Source organism: Stegodyphus dumicola, chromosome X1 (assembly GCF_044657685.1).
Source record: "Stegodyphus dumicola isolate Sdum_Otavi_A_Nest chromosome X1, ASM4465768v1".
In the NCBI taxonomy this organism is placed as follows: domain Eukaryota; kingdom Metazoa; phylum Arthropoda; class Arachnida; order Araneae; family Eresidae; genus Stegodyphus; species Stegodyphus dumicola.
Genome location: NC_140780.1, coordinates 66,223,345 through 66,249,683, shown reverse-complemented (window position 1 = coordinate 66,249,683; position 26,339 = coordinate 66,223,345). Strand labels below are relative to the sequence as shown.

Sequence of the window (26,339 nt, the reverse complement as noted above, 5' to 3'; positions counted from 1 at the left end):
TTCATTTGCAAATATATTTTAAATTTCACTTAAAATGAATTAAAATTCATTGAATACTTTTGTAAGATAAATCTGAAGCGAACATTCAAAAGAATGTGCTAGGTATCAATAAAAAAATATGTCTGAAAACTAGTAATTTAAAAGCTATATAGGGTGGACGAGCAAGGAGAGACATTAGGTTAGGTTATTCGAATATGGCTATGTGCCTAAGAGGACAAACTGGCTCGTATTCATGTTACATCATGCACGAAAACAGACCATGCAGCCAGCACGTTCGCCCAGGATTGAACCCAAACCAGGTCGAACTACCGGTATTCAGTGGTTTTTAACCATTGAGCTGAGAGGGAAAAGTTCAGTTTTGGCAGAAATTTCTAAACTAAATCAGCTTTTACTATCTAAATCACAAACTTTACATTTTGTTGCTTTCATTTTAAATAGATTTCGTAAGCCCTGAAGACTTGGAAATTAATATAATTAGAGAAAATTAAACGGTAATACTTTTGTCATAGGAGCCAGAAGTATTGAAAATAATATTGAAAAGTTATTGTTTAAAGAGAAAACAGATTTTTTTAAAAACAATTTCGGATATATTTTTTTCACGTTAAAGTTCAATTTAAGAAAGGAAGTCGTGTTTAATGAGCTGAACTGTGCTAGTGTGAAATCGCATTTATAATACTGAACAGGAATGTAGCAGTGGCTCTAGATTCGGATATTAGTAACACGTGAATGTAAAAGGTTTGGAATTTACATAATAACTTAAGGCTAAAAAGTTAGAACTAAAGGAAGTTTTGGGCGGCAACTTTTCAAAACATTTATGCAAAAAATGAACGTACGGTTATGAGACAAGCAAAATCACTTAAGCTCACTATTTTAAATCACGCCGTTCGTAACATGTTTCCACCCTTCAAAAGTGTATTTCAACTACATACGCTAAGCACTCAATCTTCGCTCCTCATAAAACTGATAACCATTAAATAATTTTCATGAAAATGCAAAATTACATAAATTAAAATATTATTCTTTAGTTTACTATTTGCTGTTCGAAAATACACAAAATTTGAAGCTTATTTTTTAAGAAGCAAAACGAATTTCGAACAATAGTTTATATATCTTACATCTCTTAACATCACTTTTGATTTATATTCAATAAATTATCATTAACATAATCGAAATCACTGAAATCATGCTTTATGTATTTGAGAAAATTTTAACTAAAGGAACTTTTGTATTAATTTCTTACTGGCTAAGCTTTTTTGCTATGTAAACATGACATTCTTCACGCCTTTCATCCTTTTCTATTATATTATACATCATTAATAGATGAGACTATATATAAATGTATATATAATGTACTATTTATGATACTATATACAATATTCATAGATTTTATATTAACCCATTCCTGATAGCGTGGGTCGTACAGCAGTGGGTTGGACAGTAGCATAAGGTGGATAAAACAGAGCTGGATAGTTTGGAAATGCAGTTGCAGCTGCAGTCACGACAGGCAACCCATTACCTGGTATAGGAGACGCCCCGCCACTGGAGGCTACACCTCGGTCGTGGTACAAAATTGGTACTCTAGTAAGTCTTTGCGTAGCGGCGGCATGTAAATTGGCTGCTTCCATATCTGCTGCCATTTGTCGCTTCCATTTGTTGCGGCGGTTCTGGAACCATATTTTAACCTGCGTTTCAGATAAGTGCAAGGAAGACGCAAGTCCAGCCCTTTCGGAACTAGAGAGATACCGTTTCATTTCGAACGTCGCTTCAAGTTGATACACTTGGCTTCTTGTGAAGACAGTTCTTGTTTTCTTTTTCCGTCTATGAGTTTTTGCTTTTTTGTCATCACCATTTCCAGATATTTCTCCTGAACAAAGAGATTTAGAGCCCGTCTCATGTTCGGAGTCTGAACCTTCGCCTCCAGAATCTTGTCGGAATTGGGATGCTGAAGCGGCAGTTGGACTCGATGATCTACTTGAGGTATTTGGATCCAAACGGTAAGGCGAGTGGAAGGGAGGGGAACCAGAAGCTTGATGTGATGGTAGTGGACTTTCTGCGAAGAGAAATTTTATCATTCAGATTTTGTTTAATAAAACATTTTCAGATATTTTTTTACCATAAACTGACTTAAAAAATTAGAAACTATAACTAACCATTTGTCTAGCAGAAGTAAATTTTTCTCAGTAGAAAAAAGGTACTGAGGCTATAATCATTGCATATATGTTTATACATTTTAAACATTTTGAGTAAACATTGAATAAGCAATGCGTATTGATTTGAACTGTCTTAATTTCTTAAGACTTCGCTTCTGAATTTACTCCCAATTGTTTTTTTAACTAAGTGTTTTAGTACGAATATAATTCTTAATAATAATTAATTTCAGTCGTACTTGATGGGAAGCAAAAGCATCTAAGAAATAATATTCATACTTTACTAATTCTGTATTTGCTTTTCGTTTAGTTTTTTAACACAAATGCGAAGGAATCTAATTGTAGTATTTACATTTCCACAGTTTTGCTTTGGAATTACTTTAAAGAGGACACCTTTTAAATTCATGTTTTTGCTTTGACCCTTTCCCTTGACAACATTTTTTTAAAAATAATTTCTGGTCAAATATCAGTATTTAATTTAGTGACATTTATAATTCTAATGAGTCTAAAATATTTATCAAACAACATTTCATTTAGTGCTTTAGTCAATTAATATTTAAGCTACCTTTCGGAACATGAAAACCATTATGGGGCATCTGAAGAGGGATGGGATGGGATTATTCAGTTATGGCAAAGCACGCGAGGGCTATCTGCCTAAAGGGAGGGGTGCCTTCGTGGAGGACTTTCTAAGGGAAACTGGCTCGTGTACACGTTACACATGGAGAAAACCACGAAAACGCCCACGCAGCCAGCCCGTTCGCGGGATTCGAACTTCGGACCGAGCTACCAGTGTTCAGCGTCTTTACCGCTCGGCCGCTGGTGGGCCCCGGGGCATCTGAAGAATAAACAGCAATGTTGAAGTTTCTAATTATAACTGCAATGGCGAAAGGTGTAAGAATAAGATTAGTTTATCTTCATTGCCCTATAAATTGTAATCCCATAGCAGTTTGATAGTTTATCTATGCAGGAATCTGTTCCTCTGTGTCTTTTCATGGTCTTTCATAGTACGTAAAGGCAACTTCTCTTCGAATTTATCGAAAGTATTTTAACTGCTTCTCTGTATTCATTGCGCACCTGTTATTTACAGCCTCAAATAATTTGGAATCATTATTGCCATAATAATTGTTATAAAGAAACTTCTTAAGAAGTTTTTAAAATTGCTTTACCCTTCATCGGTGTGCATGCTTGAAGCTAAGCTCCAATGATCGAGATTTATAAGCATGTTAATACAGTAGATGCTTTGAAGCTTGTCACAATATATCTGGATTCCAACACCTTCCTGCATTAATCGATATCCACCTTAAACAGACATTTAATACCGAATAACTGCGTTTGAAACAGGTGTTTTCAACTGATGGGCCACAAAACACCATTTATGGATGTTTCAAATTTTCGAACACCTTTCGTTGCCTTTTTCACAGTAAAAAAAAAAAAAAAGCTTTGGAGGGAAAAATTGCAAATTTAGAATACAATTCTCCCCCGATACGTAAACGTTTCTGTTTAATCTCAATATATGAACTACAGAAGTCTTTATACTGTTCCCTTTGTTGAAAAATAAATCCTTTAAGAAAGAGACAATCTGAGCTTTTCAAATAAAATTTCCAGTGCAAACCAAATTAAGAATATTTTAGTAGATAGAGCTTGCTATTCAGATACTGTAGACAGCGTAATATTGAATACAGCAAGTGGAGTTTGAATACTCTTTATTCAGTTTTCATATAGTTTTTCATCATTACTTTTCATATAGTTTTACTCCGTACTTTTTACTATTTCTTTCATTTGTAAAAAACCTTCTTATTAGCCTTAAGTTTTAATGAACCGTAACATGTCATAACAGTATTATAGCCAAGAACTGCATGATCTTGGGACCGAAACTATGTATAACCAATTGGCGCAAATTTTCGCTTTCTTGAAAAAAATATTTAGTTTAGACAATTCTATAAAAGATTTCTTTTAATTTAATATATTTTACTGTTTAATGCACATTATTTCAATCAAAAAGACGGAAGAAGACAAACTGAAAATTGGAAAAAAAACCAAACACTAACGACATGACCATAATTGCAGTTTTATGTGAAATTGCAAGAAAACTGTGGCCGAAAAGTAATAGTATCAAAAGGCCATTTAAACTTCGAAAAATAAAATAGAAATAAATGAGTGAAAAGCTACATTTTTCAAAAGCTTTCGTCTAAAAATGCTAGTTTTGGTTTGATTTTGCAGCTGATGAAATATTACACTTCACACTTCTAATTCATATAACAGGAAGGAGAAAAAAAAAAGGGGTACATGCAAATAGCATATTGAAAGAACACCCATGCAACGAGCCTTATCCTAGCGATCAACGCTATTCGGAAGCAGTTTACCAGTTTTCGATTATTATCTTAGTATATTTAATATTGCTGCTCAACCAGGATAGTGGTTAGCGACTCTGAATGCCGTAACGAAGGGTCCGGGTTCGAATCCCGGAGAAGACATGGATGTTTGTAAATGTATAGTGTCCATGCGGCATGGGGCATTCTAAATATGCGGAGAGCTGAAAATCCTCTCGAGAGGTTGATGGTAGGGAAAGAGCGGTGGGAGACACGGTGCTACTTTGGTAGACGCTTGCACGGATTTTTGGCGATTTACTTTGGCGCAATTGTTGGCGCGGTTTTAACAATCGTCAGCCATCTTGAAAAACGCTGTTTTTACGTATTTTGCCCGTAGTAAAGTATTCGAAACTTTAAAAAAATATCGTTAAAAATAATGGATTAATTTTTTGTTTAAAACGTTGTTTTTTAGGATGGCAGGTAAATGTAAATAAATACATTTACTACGTGTATAAAATACTAACGTAAGGTTAAATTATTACTTTCATATAGCAATGAAATAGAATAAAAACACCGCTATAAAAACATTGCGCCAACGTTTAATTGGATTAAAATCTTACTTAAACTGAATATCGAATTAAAAACCATCAAAATTCCTTAAATCCAAATACTTTAAAATAAGTAAATAAGAACGCTTCGTATACTAGAGCTAAAATGACAGCAATTAGAAGTTTACTGCCGGTAAAAAAAAAAAGGAATGTCTAATACTTTTTTACCGTTACAGCGGTTATTTCTTCCTCCGTAAACCACAATACCATATACTGCCGTCCTCAGAATCGGCTCTTTTAACGATCTTCATCTGTGATCAACATTTCTCGCACTTCATTGAAGAAGCAATTAGCGAGATTTCTTCCAAAAATTTAAAATAAATTTCCTCTGACCCTTGCAACAATTTATAAATAAATCTTTAAGAAAACCAGGTTGCCAAAATAAGGTCTCAAAGGACAATTTTTTTGATTCCGATACCAATAATTCTTGGTACTTAATAATAACAACATTAATCTTTGAAAGGGACATATCCGTTCCGTATGAAATGTAAGAAATTCGAAGAGATGAATAATAAAATTTTAAACTGGCGCGGTAATGTACAAATATTCAGTAACCAATCAGGGAGCTGATTACAGCTCGTTAATGCACAAATACTCTGTAACCAATCAGGGAGCTGATTACATCACGCATAAAATTAAAATTATTTAAATAATCATACATAATAATATAATTTTTCAAACATAAATGCAAAATTAAATTGTATTTTAATATTTAACAGCCATAAATAATGTTTAAAACATTAGATTAAATTTATAGATATTAAGGCCAATTACTTTTAAAGAAATGGGACGTCAATTTTTTCAAATAAAAATGCAAAATTAAATTGAATTTTAATATTTAGAAGCCATAAATAATATTTAAAACATGGAATTTATGCATAATAAAACGCATTATTTTTTAAATAAAATGACAACAAAGTATCGGTTACCATAAATAACTTGTCTAGCAATGGGTTTACCATATGTCGTATCGCTCACCCACCCCAAAAAAACGCCAAAATCCGTGCAACCGTCTACCAAAGTAGCCCCGGAGAAACTGACCCTTCCACGGGGTGTTCTCCACCAAAACTAGAGGCATGATTAAGCAAAGTCATACTGTCACCTGTGTGGTGCTCAAAGGGGCTTGTTCTGATGCTACTATTAGACACGTGAGATAAGTCACAACAACAACATATTTAGTACTGTATGTCTAATTATGCTTGTTTATATATAGTCTTATAGTTAGTTACTATGAGACATTTTCATTTTTTAACTTTCAAATGAAAAGTTGCTCGCTGAAATGCTAAAATGTGCATATTTTTACATACAGTAAACTTATGAATAGCAAATGCAAACCCCCTCTCAAAGTACCCGTGAAGGTCACGCCGAACCTTACCCTTCTAACTCTTGAAGATAAACATTATACAAAAACCTTGAAAGAGCCTGATACAAAACTAACCAATCACAGATAAGCAAACACGAAGTGATATCCAGACTTAACTGAATATATATATACAACTTCTCCTATTCACATTCTCTAATTATGCATTAGATGATTTGAGGCTTAAGGAATAGCAGAAACAAATGTAAGAACAAGAGAGGTTCAAGTTACTGTGATGTAGAAATGAAAATACCTTATTAGATATTGTATTGTAAAAATTTCTATGCATTCTTATTGGAATGTAAGTTTCTTTTTAAAAAATAATATTGTCATAGTTTTTTTTTTTTTTTTTTCTTCCCCAATAGTGGGCACTTTCCTATAATGGCATTGGCCACTGCTAAGGCCATAAGTGGTGGTCATTTTATTGCGGAGGCACCTAATAGGCGGCCACCTATAAAGGGACAGACAATTTTACATCCAAATGCTTTCTCTGGGATTCGAACCCGGGCCCTTCGATATCAGAGGCAGGCTCTCCTAACCACTATACCGTCTAGGCGGCGTGCCAATCTCTCTCACTCCGAGAGGCGTGCCGTCTCTCGGAGAGCCATTAGACATTGCCAATCTCTTATCTTAATAGTTGCATGTTTTTTAACAGTGAAAATTTCATTATACAAATTTAAGAAATGTATACGATTTTCGAGTGTTAACTCAAATATAAGTGCTACATTACACTGCATAAACTCATAAGACTCGACACATTAAAATATATATACAAAAGTAAAAATTATCTTTTTTAAAACCTATATCTCTGAATTAAACGTATGTTAAATTTTTACATACACATGCATTTGTGTTATAACCTAATGCATCACAGTATATTTAATGCATTACAATTGCCAAGTTACGATTCCTTGTACCCCAAACGTAGGGAATTTAGTAACAAAAGCGGATTTAATTTACATTCACATTATTTAGAGAATTGTTGAACCGGTCTTTTTAATGGAACAATAGCTAAAATGAGCAGTCATTGTAATGAGTGTCAACTGCTTTATTATGTGCACATACATTTGAACTAAAATATTATATAGTAATGAAGTGCGATCACAGCATAGTAATTTTTAACTGATAAAATAAAATTGCAGTTTAAATGTTAACTCCAGCCCCATTGTCTCTTCTGCTTTCATGTGCTTTTTGAAAGGCAAAATTCAGAACGCAACTCAAATAATAAGCACGGAATTCAAGATATAATAATTGTATCAAATGTTCTTATCAACAAAATAACAAAATTTCATTACTGCTTAAATATTTTTGAAATCTAGAACTAGCAGTTTTACCATCTAAAAGTTAGTTCAGTTCCAAATGAATTAAACATCCGTAGGTGTATTAAAGTAAGTAACCATTATAATTAATGTGCATTGATGGAATATGCGTATGTACTGTTATATCTATAATGCCTTCTTAAAACTGTGATAAGCATGATGAAAAAAAAGTTTGCCGCTATATTCGTTATTTCATCGCACATCATACTCCTACTTTTATCCCGAAAAGATTACATTTTTCACACTAAAATATAAGTTTTCCCTCTTTAAATTAATGCAATACTTATAACATATAGCTCTGTCGTTGAGAAATCATTTTGAGAATCTGAAAATTACAATTCACTCCTGATGTTGCTGAACTAATAAAGAATACTTTAACATAAATCAAATACAGAGAGACTATTTCTGCTTACAATAAAATGTCTCAGTCTTATCTGATGATGAGTTAAAATTTAGTTGAGTATGTTATTTAAAGCTAATTACCATAATCACAGGTAAAACACTCTTCAAGTCCGATAGCAACATGTATGCATTTTAGGCTATTATTCAGTATAATGGAAAGGTTAATGATACATCTTCTAGTGCCATATTACTTTTCTGAACTAAATTGTATCCCTACAATTTAATCGCGTCTTTTATGGGATGGATATGGGGAGGGATGGGAAGTATGATTTCCGACATATCTTTTTTTTTGGAGGGGGGCTTATTTTTCTCACGAGTATAATGCAGCGAGAGTCAGTTAAGAGAGGATGCCGAGATTAAGGGATTAGCAGAGAGCCTCAATGATAATCTTAACGTGAAATCTTGTCGCTAAAAGCACATCTATTGATGTGCATTGGTACCCCACGGTACCTTCTGCTGATTTGTATTGTACGAAACTGCTCATCGGTAAGCTGATGAAAGGAATCGTTCTACAAAAAAAGGGAGGAATATAGAGGAAGTATAAGAGGTTTGTAATAGCTAACCGAATGTGCAATTGTTAGCCGCTTTAAGTTTACTGAATGGTATACTTTTTGTTGTAGAAACCGAATATGGGAATGCTGCTAGTGAACATCACATAAGCAACTTTCTGTCGCCTGGTTTCATCTACAACACAGAAGTACCATTTGGAAAAAATACCACAGAAAGATTTCCGCTTAAAAATTTGTATCAAGATAAATATTGAACAGTTTGGTTAAATGGAAATTTGCTACTGGAGAATTTAGCTGAATCAGTTTAATTTTCTTTCTAGGAAAGAACATTTATCAATAAAGAACAAAATTTTGCTAAATGAAAGTGCTACGTTTCTTTCCTGAGGAAGAAAATTTACGGCATGCCAGTTTTTAATAATAATTTATTAGATCTTAGTTCATATATAAATCTTTACTTTTGAATTTTATTTGTATTGCATTAATATTTTGACTTGCATTGCATGGGTTACAATTAAACAATCTTTAAATCCAGTTTCATGCTGATCTTCTAAAAATATGATTATGTAGACATAAGATTATTTCTTTTTAGCTTCCAATAATTTTAAAGGTATCTGTTATCAACCTTCATAAAAAGGATCCGTGTAAAATAATTCGAATAAAATTTTAATTTTAATGGATTCCCCCCCCCGCATAATTGAAATATAAATCTAATAATTATCTTTATCGTTGACCTTAAATAATATAATCTTGCTCTAAATACTAGGTCAGCTATTAATGCAGTTATAATCTAAGTGATTAAAGCCTGAACTCGAATGAAAATACCTTATGAATATTTGATTTCCTTTAAACAGAGTTAAATCGTTCTAAAAGCAACCAATAATTTTTAAATCTAAAAGAAATGAGAATCATGCATGCAACACAAAAGATACAGTTTCTAAGGGTATGTAAGAGAATATTGGTTGGAGGAAGAAAAAATACACATTTCTTACAGTAAGATTATACTTTACTAATATCAGTTCCTCTCGGGGGGGGGGAATCTCTAAATAACTCAAAATATCTTGAGATAAAAACTTGGTGTATGTTAAACTCATTAAAAAAATTTCTAAATAGCTGAAATCAATACAGCAAAAAACAAAGTATTAATAAATTGTCCGTTACCTTAGAAAATATAAAATAAGGCCACAAAAAGAGAATCAATCTCCAAATTTTCCCAAATCACTTACTCCTGTTCGAGACGCTTGCTACTAATATTTAGAGTAAGGTAGAGTTTATTTTAAATATCAGTGCTGCAATGTCCTCCTAATATTCATACATATACTCCTAATAGTCCTATATATATACTTTTTAACATTCATTCATTGCTTAAGAATTACATCCTCTTCTGCGGAGTCCACCGGCATTAATTACATAATGCATGTAAAAAGCGGTTTTTATAAATGCATCTATTTCCCTAAAGTATTTCATATCATAAAACAAAAACCAATAGACAGCCTTTCTCTATGAATATCTCATATATTGAGCTATTTCAAAATTAAATTCGTTTGAAATTTATGTAAAATTATGTTATACGATTGTGAAAGGTCAACGGGATATTTTTATTAAAGCTATTAATTTATTAAGGGTATCTAGCAGAATATTAATTTCAAATATATTCTCAGATGACTACAGACAAGAAATAACTGAGGTTCTTCAGGATGTCTAGCGAAAAAATAAATCATACATAATACTTTTTCTACATCTCACTTATAACTCATTTCCTTTATTATGTTAGGAATTTAAGTAAATGCATTAACCTTTAAAATGGAAAGCAATAAAACTGACCAAAAACTTGCTGCAAATTTTAAATTCTAAAGTTCTTCTTGATAGGCATTAAAATTTAAAAAAGTGATTGTTTAATTATTCTACGGAATACTCGGAATATTAGTTACATTTTTCCAAAAGGATTACAGTTTTTTTTTTTTTTTTTTTTTTTTTTTTTTTTTTTTCTTGCACGAAACATTTAAATGCACATTGGATGCACAAAAATCTTTTCCGATCTCTGGTCATCTTGCATATGAAAACTGTTCACACTGAAACTTACTAGTACAAAAATACTGAGACATTAGCAAACCATAAAATAACTTTCATTTAAAGAGAGAGTTACGTGGCAAGAGAACAGAAAGTCTTAGTGCCATATGCATTATATATACCTTCTTTATATATATATACATATATTTTGCACTTAGTATACAGTGTTCTGAAAAAGTTCGCTAAGAAAGCAGGAAGGCAACACGTAGTGAATCAATAACCATTAATTAATAATTTAATATTAAGTAATACGAGAGATAGTCCATCTCTCTTTCCGATGATGTATGTTGAAATTAGACAAAGTACTGTTTAGTTATTTGTTTATTTATCTATTTATGTATTTGCGAATTAGCTAGTATATGATAGCAAACGGAATACCGTCTTCCATTTCTCATAAAAGCTCCAAAAACGGTAACATTCAACCTGAAAACATACTATACTCCCTGAGTGATTCTTTCTTTTCCTAACTCGTATTCGAACGATATTCTCACTGCTAATTTAATCACTCGATTATCACCGTTATATTCGTTGTTTAATTACACTCAAAATACTCGGAATATTATGTCGATTTACCGCCAACTCCAGACGTTAAGAAATTTGCATTGAAGAGATTAACCGAGGCTTTTAACTGATAGACACGACGCTAGTTAAATTAGAATAGATGGAATCCAATACCAAGCGATTTTAAAATAACAGCTGTAGACGTTCCTGTATGGCTATTTACGATGTAAGGCTATTTACGATGGCAAAAAGCGCATAACTAGTCATTCTCTTCTAGACATGTTTGTGAAATGCCGCTCAGAATATCAGATAAGTCAGACTAATCCGGATACACTCAGTCTTCAACATCGAGAGGAGTAGTTCAGTTTTGGTTTATTTGCCAATGGTAAAAACTACGAGGGCTATCTGCTTAAGAAAAGAATGCCTTCCTGGAGGGCTTTCTAAGACAACTTGTTGTCATCCATATTAAACATGGAAAAAACGCGAAATCGCCCTTGCAGCCAGACCGTTCGCCTGAAATCGAACTACCAGTGCTCAGCGATTTAACAGCTCGTCCACTGGAGGTCTTATGAGAGAAATAGAAGTCGCCATTTCTTTTCCTTATCATCCACATCCAGCGTCACTCTCCCACTGTAGGAAAAAACTGTCACTAGATAATGTTTTATTTGAAAAATGTTACTTCGATTTGTATTTATATTCTTTTACATATAATTTTCTAGATTATATCCGAATGAATACTGCTGCATAATGTTTCATTTAAAGCAAATAGCATAGATATAGAATTATAATTACTGCAGTTTCTTACGAGCTACGCTTGAACAATTACAAACTCGACTCAACATAAAATTCAAATAACGTAAGGTTTGCGGAAAGCATTACTTTTGCGAGTTAAAATATGCAAATTAAATGCTCTTAAATTTTACTTTAAATACGTAAGATAGGTAAATAATATTGCAAATAAAAGACAAGAGTTTGAATTCATTTACGAATTGATTTTTTGGGATGAGTTTTTTAAACTTTCAATAGCGTATAAACGCATGTACAAATTATTATGGATCATAAGTCCCCACCTCTGCAATTATGTACCAAATGAGCCATGATAAGTTTCTTTTATTACCCCTCCCCTTGGTCCCTTGGTACCCAAAGCAAATTTTTATTTTGCTTGTTTAGCCTTATATGTAAACGACTATGAAATAATTAACTTTTAGAGAATGACATTCAAACGCTTCAGCTTAGTAACTATCAAATAATTTCGTTATTATAGTTCATGATAATAGCACATATGTAATAATATATGATCATCCTATATGTTTTTATATGCACTTCTGAATATGCTTTGATGTACCCTGAGGAAAACTAACAAGAAAAATTTGATTTAAGGCGAAGTCGGAAATTTTGCCAGCATAAAAAATTTAGGGAAACTGTTATACTTCGCAATTAGCTACTAACCATGGGAAATTTCCCTCATATTTTCAAAGATTTCAGGACAAAAGCCTTAAATATTGTTGTAGAAAGGCTACTTTTGAAGTGGAAAATCTATATATATATAGTGATAAAGTAAAATGGAAAATATCGCGTGTATAATTTCACTTAAAGGTGATTCAAAAGCATGTAGTAAAAATATAAAGACAAGTAAAGACCGCAGAAATAAGAATATTTCCTGATGGAATAAGTGTGAGGAAATGACGCTTTGAGGTGATACAGCACGCTGTTAAGCTATAGGTAAAAATGTTCTGCAGGCGTAAAGCGGCATTCCCTCTGTGAATTTCGAGTGGTATGCATCACACTACGAACGCAGATCTCACCAACATACATTTTATCTAATAAGGGGTTGCAGGCGGAAATGCAACGGCAGCTCAAAAAAGTTACTCGGGAATAGTTTCCCTGCACTTTCTTGCTGCCCATCCAGTATAGTAGTTAGTGACTCTGCCTGCCGTACCGATGGGCCCGGGTTCAACTCCTGGTGAAGAAATGGATATAAGCGTATAATGTCTGTGCAGGAAAGGGAGGACTCAAAATACACGGTGAGTTGGTAGTGGGAAAAGAGTGATGGGGAAACAAATGGGACTGGCCACTTCTATCTGTAATTTCTTTAAGTAATTGCTCCGTTTTAGCAACAGTATCATAGGTATCAGTTGCTGATGCATATCATTCAGAGAAATAAGTTAAGAACAACTAAGAGATAGTGGGAAGGTTGTATCACACATTGAGTTTTTAAACTATTTTACGAAATATTTTATTAATACATTTTAATTAAATAATTAAAACAGTTTATTAAAACCAACGGAGTACGTTCAAGTTTTGTAATAAAAACTAGCGACATAACTTGTTCTTACATCATATCTTGATCAGCATTCTTATTGCTAAACTAACAGTTTTTGAAAATGCTTTCCTGACCCCTTTCATTGCTCATGAAAATTGGTATTTCCAGAATTAAAATTTTTCTGAACTAAGAATGCTGGGGCGGTAATTAATGCCTTTAATGAACTCGGAAATGATGCAAAGTGGGGGATAAAGTATTGAAGCATAAGAAAAGAGGTGACATTTCTGTCTTCAAATAAAACTTTACAAAAAAAAAATTAAATCAATTTCAATTAAAATAACACAAAATTAGCTTTCTTTGAACAAACTGAACCATATACATGCAGATGCAAAACATACTCTCATCTCCCATATGTTTAAAATGTTTTGTGCCATATGTTTGGTGCAAAATGTACCGCCGTTTGTTTCTATTTCTACAACCCTTATCTGACTCGTTCCCGTCGATACTGATGCCCAAGGGGGTAGCAGAATGGGATTTGCAGTGGATAGGGTACAAAGTGCTAGACTTTTAACCAATACACTTCATTACAGATATATCCATATATCCTGGGTATATAAAGCAGGAGGATTAGAGATGCTATTTGTAGTATTTTTCTGTTTGTATTATATAAATATCGCATCATCTGAGTACTCAGTGTATACTCCTTTAAATAGTACTCTTTCGTCTTAATTCGTGAATAGTTTCTGAAATGATAATATTCTCCCTTACCGCCGATCTCACGATTAAGTTCCTAAGAAAATACTGTAAATAAACAGCTTGGCTGTATAGCTGAAGAAAACAAATGTACGTGGAGAGCAGATACAAACATAGCCTTATTTTTTTAGCGTAATTAGTGTGATTCAAATTCCGGAATTATTAGGCTGTATTTTGTGACTAATTACACTGTACTTGTTTGTCTGAAAACTACCTTTGTCATTCTATATCCTGAGTTGGATTCCTGTCAGTTGCAACATAAAAATTTCAAAATTTGTTCTTGTTTTTAAAATTATTATCTGTATTTTATAGCTTTCGCGATTGTTGCTAAAACATATTTTTCATTCTGCTCTTTTCTTCTTAACGCAATAAACTTCAAATTTCTGTAGGATTTTCACTCCTATGAACAAATAATGAATTCTGGGTTTTAAAATGCAGTCAATCAGCTGCAGTAGTCAAGTAAAATGCATTTCATCAACAGTCGTAAATATTTTTGTTGTGTATAAATTCTCTTTTATTTTTTTGCTCGCTCATATTACCAAAAATTAAAAAACATTACAGACGAAACATTTAATTCAGTCATACACATTTAACAAAACTCTGTATTAATAATAATAGGAACAACAGAAATCACACTGAAGTATGTCATGTAAGAATATATACGAATTTTTATGTTTAGATGTAACTGAAAATTCACACACAGCACAAAAAATTCTAATCACAATGATTAAATCTATAAAATTATCTTTTTCTCTTTTTGCACGATTTAAATAATCTCGTGAGCTCTCCGACTGTTTTAAAGGTGCGATTTTCTTTGATTTAAACCTTTATCTCCCTCCATCATCCTTTAAATAGAAATTATCTTCTATATATCAAGAACCGAGGAAAAGTCGCGAGATCAGTGTTAAAATAATAACTGGCCTCTATTTCATGAAACTATTTAGACTCTTCAAAGCTATAGAGACTAAAATCTTGGGATCTCCCAAGGTCCGTAATGACTTCTTGAGTGCCAAAGTAGTTAAGACCTTACAGTTGTATATATTCCACTTACGCGACTTGCAAGTAATAAACATAAAAACAATTAAATATAAGAATTATTAGAACTAACGCAAACAACAGGAAAAACATCAAACAAGAGTATATGCTTCTTAAATGTTAAAAATCATGCGCTCCCTGATGTATATATATAAACACAAAAAGTAAAAAATTTAGAACCTATTTTACACAAAAGAAGTGAAATTCAATACCAAAAAAATTCAAAATACCTTATAAATATGCAAATTAAAAATTGCATATTTATAAGGTATTTGGAAACTAAGAAAATGTGAGATCTACATATTATAAGTTTTCTAGATATTATAAGTCCTTATAATATCTAGAAAAGAATTAAAGGAATGTGAAACTAAAACCTAAAAATTACGAAAACCGGAAAAAATACAAAAGAGGAATTCAATCAAATCTGATATAACGTCATTAAGAGGAAAATACATCAGACTCAAATACAATCCTCCTTCCACTTGAATACCGCTGCGTTTCTGTATCCAAAATTAGCTAATGAATTATTCTAAAGTATTTAATTAAAACAATTCATCCGAAAATTTTGAAATCCCCTCCTACGTAGCGTAAAATTTTTAATGTCAAATCAAATAAAAGAATTTAATTAGACATTTTTAGCGAATTTAAAATTGAAATGAAGTAGAAAGTAAAATTACATATAAATAAACCGAGAACACAGTTTAAAACTTAGTCTGAGGATGAAGAAGCAATCCGGTAGAGAAAAATAAAAAAATATTTTGATTTTAAATAAAAACAAAATTTTGTGATACAAGGCATAGCAAAGAGAAAAGTTCTACTGTTCCAAATACAATGTAATGTAAAATTAATTAATGTAATGTAAAACGTAATGTAAATTAATTGTAAATGATGTATATATATATTTTTGAATTTTACGACAAATATTAACTTTAATTCTGTCTGCTAAATAGACCTTGCGTTGTTCATTATTGCAAGTTTTGTTCTTTATTCCTTTGCCGTACGATTTTGTTGCGTGAAAATCACAAACTTGCAATTTTTTTAAGGCCTAAATCTTCCGACTGTAGGCGAAATGAAATGGTTAAAACACTAGTATTACGTTCCATATGCGTAGGTTGGGTAACTAGCAGGTAAGTGTACGTTAATTTTCTGCATCTTCTATTTCTTCCATCGACTGTCACCAGAATGCATATTAGATTTGATTAAATTGCGAATAAATTTGTAATTTTGAGAATGTTGCAGCTACCATCCTGTAAAGTTAGATGTCTATTCAGACCACTTGTATTTTTAGCGAGTAAAATTTTATATTTGCTAGAGTGAAGGAGTAGAATCCTCATTTGGAGCCGAGTTATTAATAACTGAAAGGTGATTTGAATATTGTATATATTTCAATAGAATAATCATGAATCTTTTTGTATGTATTATTTATGTGCAAGTCATGGAAAACGCGCGAAACCGGTGTCTATAAAGTATTGTGGAGTAAAAAAAAACACGTATTAAGGAGCGATTAGGCGTGTACCGGAGCAGAAAACGTGAAAAATGAGCATTGAACTCTTTGGGATTCGAACTCCAGACCACGAAAGCAGGCGGTTAGGGAGAAAATTCCTTATAATATTTGTTAGCTTTGAACTGTTTTATTTTTCTAAACTTTTTTTTTTTTTTTTAATTTTAGCTCTTGTCTGTATCCTCGATAGTTAAGCTTATATTTAGATCGAAGACAAATATTATCAAGGAAAGGGATTATTAAATATTTATCAAGGAAAGGGAAGGTTAAACGGGGATAATTAGATAACTAATTAGGTTAACAGACTGTCAAAAGCAGTGCAGACACAGAATAAAAAGAACATTTACGTCATTTTTCACTTCATTTGAAGTCACAGCATAAATTGACATAAAAATTCCAAAATTTTAATTAGTGTTTACAACTGGTAATGGGAAATCAGCCTACCAGTATGAAATATCGTATTTGAATGCAACCTTACCCGCATTATTTCATAATGCTTGATAAAGTTTATTATTTTATTATCTCGTCAATAACAATGATACACATAATACTATTAAATACCTTATTCTCAATAAAACTGAAACCAATAGTTATCATTTACAAGTTGCGAAAAGGAAATATTTTCAAAATTTATATATCCCCCCTCCCGCGAAAGCATAGGAGGTTTCCTATTCACCACAAAACTGTAGCACGTATACACTATACATGCAAAATCGCTATTATTATGGCGAGGCGTTATTGAAAATAGGGACTAACATACAGAGGATTCTTTTTCAAACGGAATACTGGGATCTAATAAGACTTCATAGACCCACAAATTCAGGCCTGCGGGCTGAGATTTTATGGAATTTGAAAATCATCTAATTCCTCACAATTCCTTCTCATAAAATTAATGATAGTGAGCCGTGGGACCACTGAAAGGATTCTGTGTTTAAAGGCCTCGGTCTTTTTTTAATCGGGCACTGCAGAGTACATAAAAAAATAAAAATATAAAACAATTTTATAAAAGAAATAGTTTCTCTTATTTATCCGTAATAGTCTCATTTCAATTTAAATTTGCTGAAACAGTACATCCTCTGGTTTGTCCAGACTCAGTGTGAGCAAAAGTGGTTTATGCAACTAGTTTCTCTACGCATAACGACTATGCTGCAGAATTCCGCAGCTGAAACTCTCAAGTTCCCATTCTTAAGGACTTTGCATTTGGAGACTGTAGAAACTCGAGAAAAGTCCTTAGGAAAAATTAAGAATGAAAAGAAGAAATCATTTATACTCATATAAAAATTATGTTTTCTCAAATTTGAGTTTTTTTTTTAAATCACAAAACAATGAAATGGAATCGTTATAAACATTTAAAAAGAAATATTAAAATAACATTGAACGATTTAGAAATGGCATCAAATATTATAAGTCATTATGTTATCAAAAAACAGGAAATTTTGCTAGTCGAATATAATCTGATGTACCCTTTGTTACACAAAATTGTGAAAAAGGTTCTGTTGAAATGCAGAATGAAATTTCACAGGCCTAAGAGTTTTCAGATTTTACAATGACCTTGAAGTTTCGTTTAGATTGTATACTTATTGTATTACAGTTTGCTTCCAACTTGTGCTATGCTTACCCTTAGGAATGCTAAAGGGGAAAATTTAGCAGGACGCCGGTAAAAATTGAATAATGGTGCGAAAAGGCACATTTTTCATTTCTTCGAAAGAGCGAAAAGAGAAAATCTTGATGAATACATGAATATAGATTTTCATGCGTAGGAAATAACGAGAAATAGGAGTCTAAAAGATGAGTTCTGTTTAGTACGTGCAAAAGTATTATTTAATGACAATATGAAACATTCTTTATGCTTGTTTTATATGTAAAGAAAACGTGTCTGCTATATACTAAATGTTTCTGCAAGGAGGGCAGGTTTTACGCAATCTGGAAAACTTAATACTAAGAAATCATTCTGTTTTTCAGTTGCCTTATTAAAACTTCAGAAAAATTAACACTGTAGTATACTGAATGAATTTTAAGATTTTTTTTTTTTACATACTTAAATTTGATTTAAAAAAATGCAATTCTGCATTTTCCCAAATTTGTGGTTTGAAGTTTCGTTTAAGGCCAAAACATTTGTTATTCCTTTTCAAATATTATTTCAAAACATGCTGATGCTTTCGATTATTTAATTAAAGCAACAAACGTATATATTTTTATCCATTTTATTGCATCTCTTTTATATACTTTTCATCTTATTATTCCAATGTCTTAAAAAATATCCTACTTTAGTAGAGCCCTATGGCCGTCATTGCGGTTACGTAAAAACTAGGAAACGCCATCACCGCGGTTACATAAAAGCCAGCAAAATCCTTTACGCAACTAACAATACTTCTTCATGGGGAAAATTATGGAAGAATCGGGGAACGTCTCAAAATTAGATCTCGAGAAATGAGAACTGAGGTGGTCTACGTAATAATGTCAAACCGAAATACAAGTCTAAAGCTGCATTGGAGGCAAACTGTAAAAATAGCAAGAAAAAAATTCTTTTGTGTGTTTGTAAGCGGCAATGAGCGTCTTAAGCATTTGATGATTGGGAAACTCAAAACTGAAGATTCTTCAGAAATGTAAAAATTCTACCCGTTTCCTATAAAGTTAATTGCAGGGCATGGATGTCATCGAAACTGAAGTAGTTATGAAAGTGAAAAGAACTTCCTCCAGAAGTGAAAGATTGTATTCTTAATTGATAACAGTACTACACACAAACAGAAGTCGATAATTTAGAATGAATTAAGATTTTTTACTTGCTTCCAAATGTAACTTCGATGCCGCAATCTATGAACCAAGGCGTAATCAAGAGCTTGAAGTCCATTACAGAAAGCGACCAGTTTTAAGCATAGTTTAGAATGAATTTAGATTGTTTACTTGCTTTCAAATGTAACTTGTTGCTGCAACCAATGCGTAATCAAGAGCTTGAAGTCCATTGTAGAAAGCAGTTTCAAGTATTTTGGAGAAGTACAAAAATCAAGATGAGACGTTTCATTTCTTGATGGAATGCTAGTACCAAAAAAAGTCTTGGTAACTTGTTACAGTAACTATAGGTACTTGATAACTCCCCCCCCCCCACAGCAGGCACTATTTGTCTTTTTTCAACATTGGCCACTCCTAAGGCCGGAAGCAGTGGATATTTTATTGTGGAGGCATCGTTACCTCCTTTGAGGGAATGAATAATTACAACCGTACCTTCTCCGGTATTCGAACCCAGGCCCATCGGTATCGTAATCGGCTTCCCTAACCACTATATTATACAGGTGGCGGAACTTGGCAGCTATTGGAACTTATTTTCGTTATGCTAATTTAGCAAAGAGTGCTGAAGAGGGAGATTGTAAAAATGAGGAGCTTGAAGATGTGAAATGGAAGCTTTTTCAGCCATGCTATAAAGATTCTACGTGCTATGACCCGAAAGATGATTACATTGTGATAGAAATTAAGATAAGAAATGCTGAAAAAACGCAGTGCATGGAAAGTGAACCGAAAGGGAAGAATTAGAACTATGTTATTTGTAAAGTTAACAACGCATATCGCAACTAGAAAATAGGGAAAAGCGATGTTATATACCATGAAGCACGAAATATTTTAAGGCATGAAACGAAATTCAAATGCTTCGTGGGGCGACGGACGTTGATTGTGACATAACCGATCGAGAACAGCCCCATTTTCCTGTAATCAGATGGGACAAAGCTAGAGCTTTTGAATCCTGCTTCCTAATGATCACTAACTGTAAACAGCAGAAAAATGTGTACTGATTTAACCTTGTTCTGAACGTCAGAACATTTTTAAAGCCAGGAAAAATCTACTCTAACACTTGAGATTTGAGATACATTGAATGTACTTACTTCATTTATGGCATGTATTATATTCGTGAGTGATATTATTTTTTAAAAAAAGCGTAACCAGAGCAGTTCTGAAATAACAAAGAACATGGAAGCTTCTAAACTTTGTCCAAACCCAGGTAGCCAAATGAATCCTTTAAACCAAGTTAGTTAACTCACCACACTACATTGAATTGAAAAAGATTGCGATTAAGTGGTTTAGGTGCAGGGACTTCAAGAACAGGTTGCATTTTCCACTTTTGGTATACTTAAAAATTATAGAGTTAAAATTGTTCATAATTGGAAGATAAGTATCGTGCCTAACAGCCAACATGAATTCATTTAAATTTGCTAAAATTTTAGGATTAATTTTGTTCGCAATTCAATCTTTCAGGTATAATGTCATTAAGTGAGTAACACTATTACACAATGAAGTAAGCTTGGAATAATTGCTGTATTCATAATGAGATTCCATTCGGAATGCAACAAATCTGCGCTACGTCGAGATTGCATCTTCAAGAAAAACAAAATACCAGAACTATTTCACATCCTGATTTTCAGGACATTCTTCAGTACACCTGAATTTAATTACGATTTCAAACCATTTGAAAGAAAATTCGTAGTCTCGTATATGATTTTAAAAATCAATATATAATCCTTGCTTACACCCATACCTATATTTTACATTATAATAGTCTTATAGACTGAAATAGTAACTTTGTAGAAGATGAAAATTCAACCATTTTCATCCCTGGAGTAAAATTTAAATTTATCACATTTGATTTCATTAAAAACAATAGTTAAGATTTTTTTTTAATATAAAAAAAAGGTTAAATTCAGAAACCACTTCAAAAGTCTGGCTTACTAGCTTTCTTAAAAATATTGTTAGCAGTAGTGCTTTAAGTTTTTAACTCTTACTTTTCAGTTATTTAACTGAAAATGAATGAATGATATGAAGCTATTCTAAACAAAATCATACTTGATCGAACTGTTCAAGATTAAGGAAATTACTGGGCATATAAATGGATTGATGTATATTGCCGAAAAATGAAATAAGCTCCAATAAACAGAGCGTTAAAAGCCACGAGTCGATTAAGAAACAGACAAAAAAAAAAAAAAAAAAAATCAATTTTCCCCAGATCAGCCAGAAATTCACAGATCAAAGCATAAGCGAAAAAATTTTAATTTAAAATTTGTGGTTATTTTTTTGAAAAAAATAACTTAATGTGCTCATATAATCTTGTAACGTGTGTTCGGGGAAGGAAGCGGGAGCCGCAACACAAAGGTAATAGAACAGCTCTGTTTCAGAACTATGCAAAGAATAATGTAATAATGCCAAAAGTTAAAGTCACTAAAAAATTCTAAAATGAACTAAAAAATCACTAAACAATTCTATAGTTTTGAATATAAAATAGTCACTTGTTCATTAATGTAGTCTAAATCTACCTGATGTAAATTCGACCAAAATTGCCCCGTAAACCAATAAAATAAATTCAAGCGAGTTAGCCGTAGGATGTAGTGATAAAAAAATCTCACAAAAGAAATAAATCATTTAAAAGCAGAAAACCAGTTAGCAAAATAATTTATAAAAACATTGTGATAATCAAATAAAAATTGCAAGATTCTGAAAAGTGATCAGTATAAAAATAATACTGATTATAAGTGATTAATGCAATAAAATAAATCCAAAAGTTAAATATATTTACTGCAAACCATTGAAGGAAAAAATAACAATAACTTCTGAAGCACGCGTTTTTTTAATTGTAGCAAAATAGTGAAAATTCAAAACTTTCTAATTAAAAATAGAATGAAAATTACATTTACAAATAAACGTAAATATAACTTTAATTAAATTTTGAATGAAAATGAATATAATAATAATATTTTGCCTGCGTCTTGCCGGTAAGCTTCACATATAAGCATGAACGCGAAATTGTCGATGCACGTGTAAGCGTCTGCGAAGTTACAGTTAAAGAAGCAGAAAAAGAAAATATTAAGAGAGGTTGATTCGTTTCATAACACCATCTGAGGTCTTGAAACCAAAATAGCCTATGAGTTAGTAAAAGAAGACGAAACAGAAACTTTTAAAACGGGTCATTCAAAAGCCATAATATTTAAAGGTGATGTGTAATAATATATTGCATCCCTAAAACATACTTTTATTACATTTATGTGTTTGTAAGCCTGAAATCGAATAATTTCAAACACATAAAGTTCAGTAACACTTGCTGCGTAGATTACAAATGTTTCATTCTTGTAACGAATAGATGCGACTAAGTAACCTAGAAACTCGATTAAGCTTTTTATTCATTTGAAACAAATTAAGCATTGTATCTACTTTTCAAAATATGTTCACTTATGCAAATTACAAAACAATCGACAAACAAAAACAAAAGTATGTGTTTTTATAATTTTATGAGTTTTCTTTTTGTGAAAAAGAAATGACAAAAAATATTAACTTTATAAATCTCAGTTCCTCAGTTTTCTGTAATTGGTTTAAAAACTGGACGAATTAATTCATAATTTGAGTATGGCAAAGCACACGAAGGTTTATCTGCCTAAGGGGAGGAATGCCTTCGTAGAGAACTCTGTTTCATGGGGGAATTGTGTATACACCTGGGTACCTGGGCCGAAGGCCCTACCCCTATCGAACAAAATTAAAAACTACTAATTATGTGTGCATATTAACACAAAAAAAAAATTTTTAAGTTTTAAAAAACAATTGAGTTATGCGAAGAAATTTAAGTAACAAGTTACATAATAAATTTTATCACAAATAACTTTAAGGTAAATCGTTAAATTATAATAAAAGGGTAATAAAGATAAGCAAGATATTAACATTAAACTATTAATAACAAGTTAATATGAGATAAGAGTTTAAAGGTGTAGTGAACTAGAGTCGACTAATGGGGGAGGCATCTGGTGAAAGCCTTTCGAGCCGGTGTCAAATATCCTGAAAGGGAGACATACAACAATTGGAAGAATAAACAAGAACTCCTTCGGTGAAAAAGTTATACGGGGTAAAGAATAAAAAGGCGGATAAATAATGGATAAGTTCGAGCAATTTAAAATATTAAATAAACACTGGTCCTGCCAAAAGGCATAACAAGATACAAAATTTGTGCATATATGAGAGAAGATGTATACATAATATAATAAGCATGGTTACAATATATAATAATAGTGTCGTAGAAAACTTTCTAAATGAAATTGGCTCGTATTCAGGTCACACATGGGGAAAATCATGAAAACCAACCATTGGCTTGGGACCGAACCCGTGTTCAATGGTCTTACTACTCGGCTACTAGGTGAGGCGAAAGAATTAACTATGTGAAGTTCAGGACAATCGAATACGAATACCTGTCTATATCGATTCTAGCTAGTCTTTTCTTTACAATTTTTATATTAAATTAAGGGACAAAAGAAAGTGCCATTATATTTTAAAGTGAAAAAAAAAAAAAGGGCATATGTCAGCGCATTCTAAAATACAACTTTATTTTGAAGTTATTTGGTATCTCTCATATATTCTTAATCAATTATCTTACATTTTTTTCAAAGATTTTTAAATTTAAACTTGAGATTTTGGTTCTCTAGGAAAGTGGTCTTCGTGGCTACTTGCTTTAGTACTATAAAATGCTAACTTAAAAGGAAACTTTAACACGATTATTTGAACATATGAATTTAAAAGAAGAAAATTAATAAAGTTTATTTGTAATAAATTTGTATGACTGACTGATAATTTCTTTTGGAAAGCACTTTCTCAACTAAATTTCATTTGTCAAACTATAAGTTTTTCTGTTTACAGACTTGAATGAAAAAAATTAAACATAACCAGTTGCACATAAATTATTTTCTTACTTTATTTCTTTAAATAACATAAAAAAAAAAAAAAAACTAAATTGAGAAATGTAAACTATTTATATTTTAATGTTGACTGCTTGTTAAAAGAAGACAACTTCTTTCCCTTCTTCCAAAGAAAATGGGCAGATTGAAAGTGAGCAAAATTAATTATATAATATTACAAGTATCTTTTGCGAGTTTCCAATTAAAAGAAATGGGAAGAAAGCTTCATTGTAAGTAATTTTTTATAGATATATGTCTTCATATTTTCGTAGCTTAAATATAAAATTTTTATTTCTGACAATACTGTGATCAGAAATGTGTTATTTTAAAATATATTAATTTAAAATGGTATTAAATAAAAGTTGCATAAACTAAAAATTAGCGTATGTACAAATATCAAAGAAAAGTACTGAGTTTTTTAGGAATTGGTTCACTCATATTGAGTGTAAATACCGTATTAAATTTTTACTCGTCTAAAATTTCGATATACCACTGATGAATAAAATCTGTATGTACTTTTTCCCTTGTTGCACGTAATACCAATAATTTTAATTTTATAAAAATTTTTCGTTCATTTCTTTTATTTTAGTCTATAAATAAATCGATTCAAAAGAATTTGCTATCAGTCTTACAACAATTTAATGTTAATGATTATATTAAGCAGTTTATTCATTTCCCGATAATATGGAGTTTTGAAAGGATTCCGATGCTTTGTCTATTCGAATAAACAAGCATTTCATATCCATTATTGACAAACCATAGCAAATTATGCATAATGATTTTGTAAAACTGATCACTAATAACTTAATAATTGCATTCTGCTTAGAGTGCTTATCGAAAGTTTGCTTAAAAATCAGAAGAGAAGGAAAAATTAGCGAGTTTGTGACACAATATGCTTTGTAAACATAAGATTTATGAGCAAAACGTTCAACGTTTAGCATTTCACTACGAAGTAGCAATTAACTTTCCAGTTCAAAATATTTTGCATTTAATTCAAATACTGATTTGCATGTAGTGCATATTACTTTAACACTTTGGAGTGCAAGAATTGTAACGAGCCACTTTAATTTTTATGTAGGTCTTAGAATACTGTTTGAATAATAGGCAAGTCTTAGAATACAATTAGAATGCTACTTTAAAGAAGTCTTAAAATACTATTTAAATTACCTTTAAGCAAGTCCAAAATACTACCTTTAAATTTTACGATGCTAATTAAACAACTATATGATAATCATTCGATTCTTAACTTTTGACCTAATTACAAAAATTTCTTATGATTAATATAATTTCGCTACGTTTCAATAGCTAACAACGCTTCTCCCAAACTAACATTATGGAAATCACTGATTTCTAGAGATACTCATAACATTCTTGAAATGAGAGTTACTAGCGATAAGATGAAAAATTCACTTTCCATTCTGCAGTTATGATTTGCAGTATAATAACTCAGCTTTCTGGGTTATCGAGATTTAAATACAAGTAAACATTATTTTGAATTATTGTTATAAATGTTGCTTACCTGAATTGTTCCTATTTTCATCTCGAGGAGGGACAGGATTCCATGCGTAATGAGGGTAAATCTGTTTCACCAGTGCATGTTGTTGGTGATTGCAAAAGTTCTGTGTATGTCGCATGAAAGCCACTCGAGGCTCGAAGCCCATATTCTGAAAGTTTCGTCTGGCAAGACAAGCGTTCATATCGCTAGGAATCACGTGGAATTCTTTCTTTGGATCATCTCGGCTGAGAATGCTGGCAATAGAAAACGAATTTCGCGCCATTACTGGCGGAGGTGCTTTTATATCTTCCAATGGAGCTTTGGCATCAGAGGAATTAGATGAGCAAACAGTTTTTTCCTCACCGTTGTCAGACAT

The 26,339-nt window shown here is 31.9% G+C and overlaps 1 protein-coding gene across 1 annotated transcript; it reads right to left on the bottom strand.

The window, feature by feature from the left end:
- Positions 1-1,220: 1,220 nt before the first annotated feature.
- Positions 1,221-26,339, bottom strand: LOC118184354 (uncharacterized). Its single transcript, XM_035354009.2, has 2 exons — positions 25,988-26,339; positions 1,221-2,050 (listed from the first exon to the last, which is right to left on the bottom strand). The coding sequence occupies exons 1-2, from the start codon at positions 26,337-26,339 to the stop codon at positions 1,392-1,394; spliced, it is 1,011 nt and encodes a 336-aa protein (XP_035209900.1). The 3' UTR covers positions 1,221-1,391.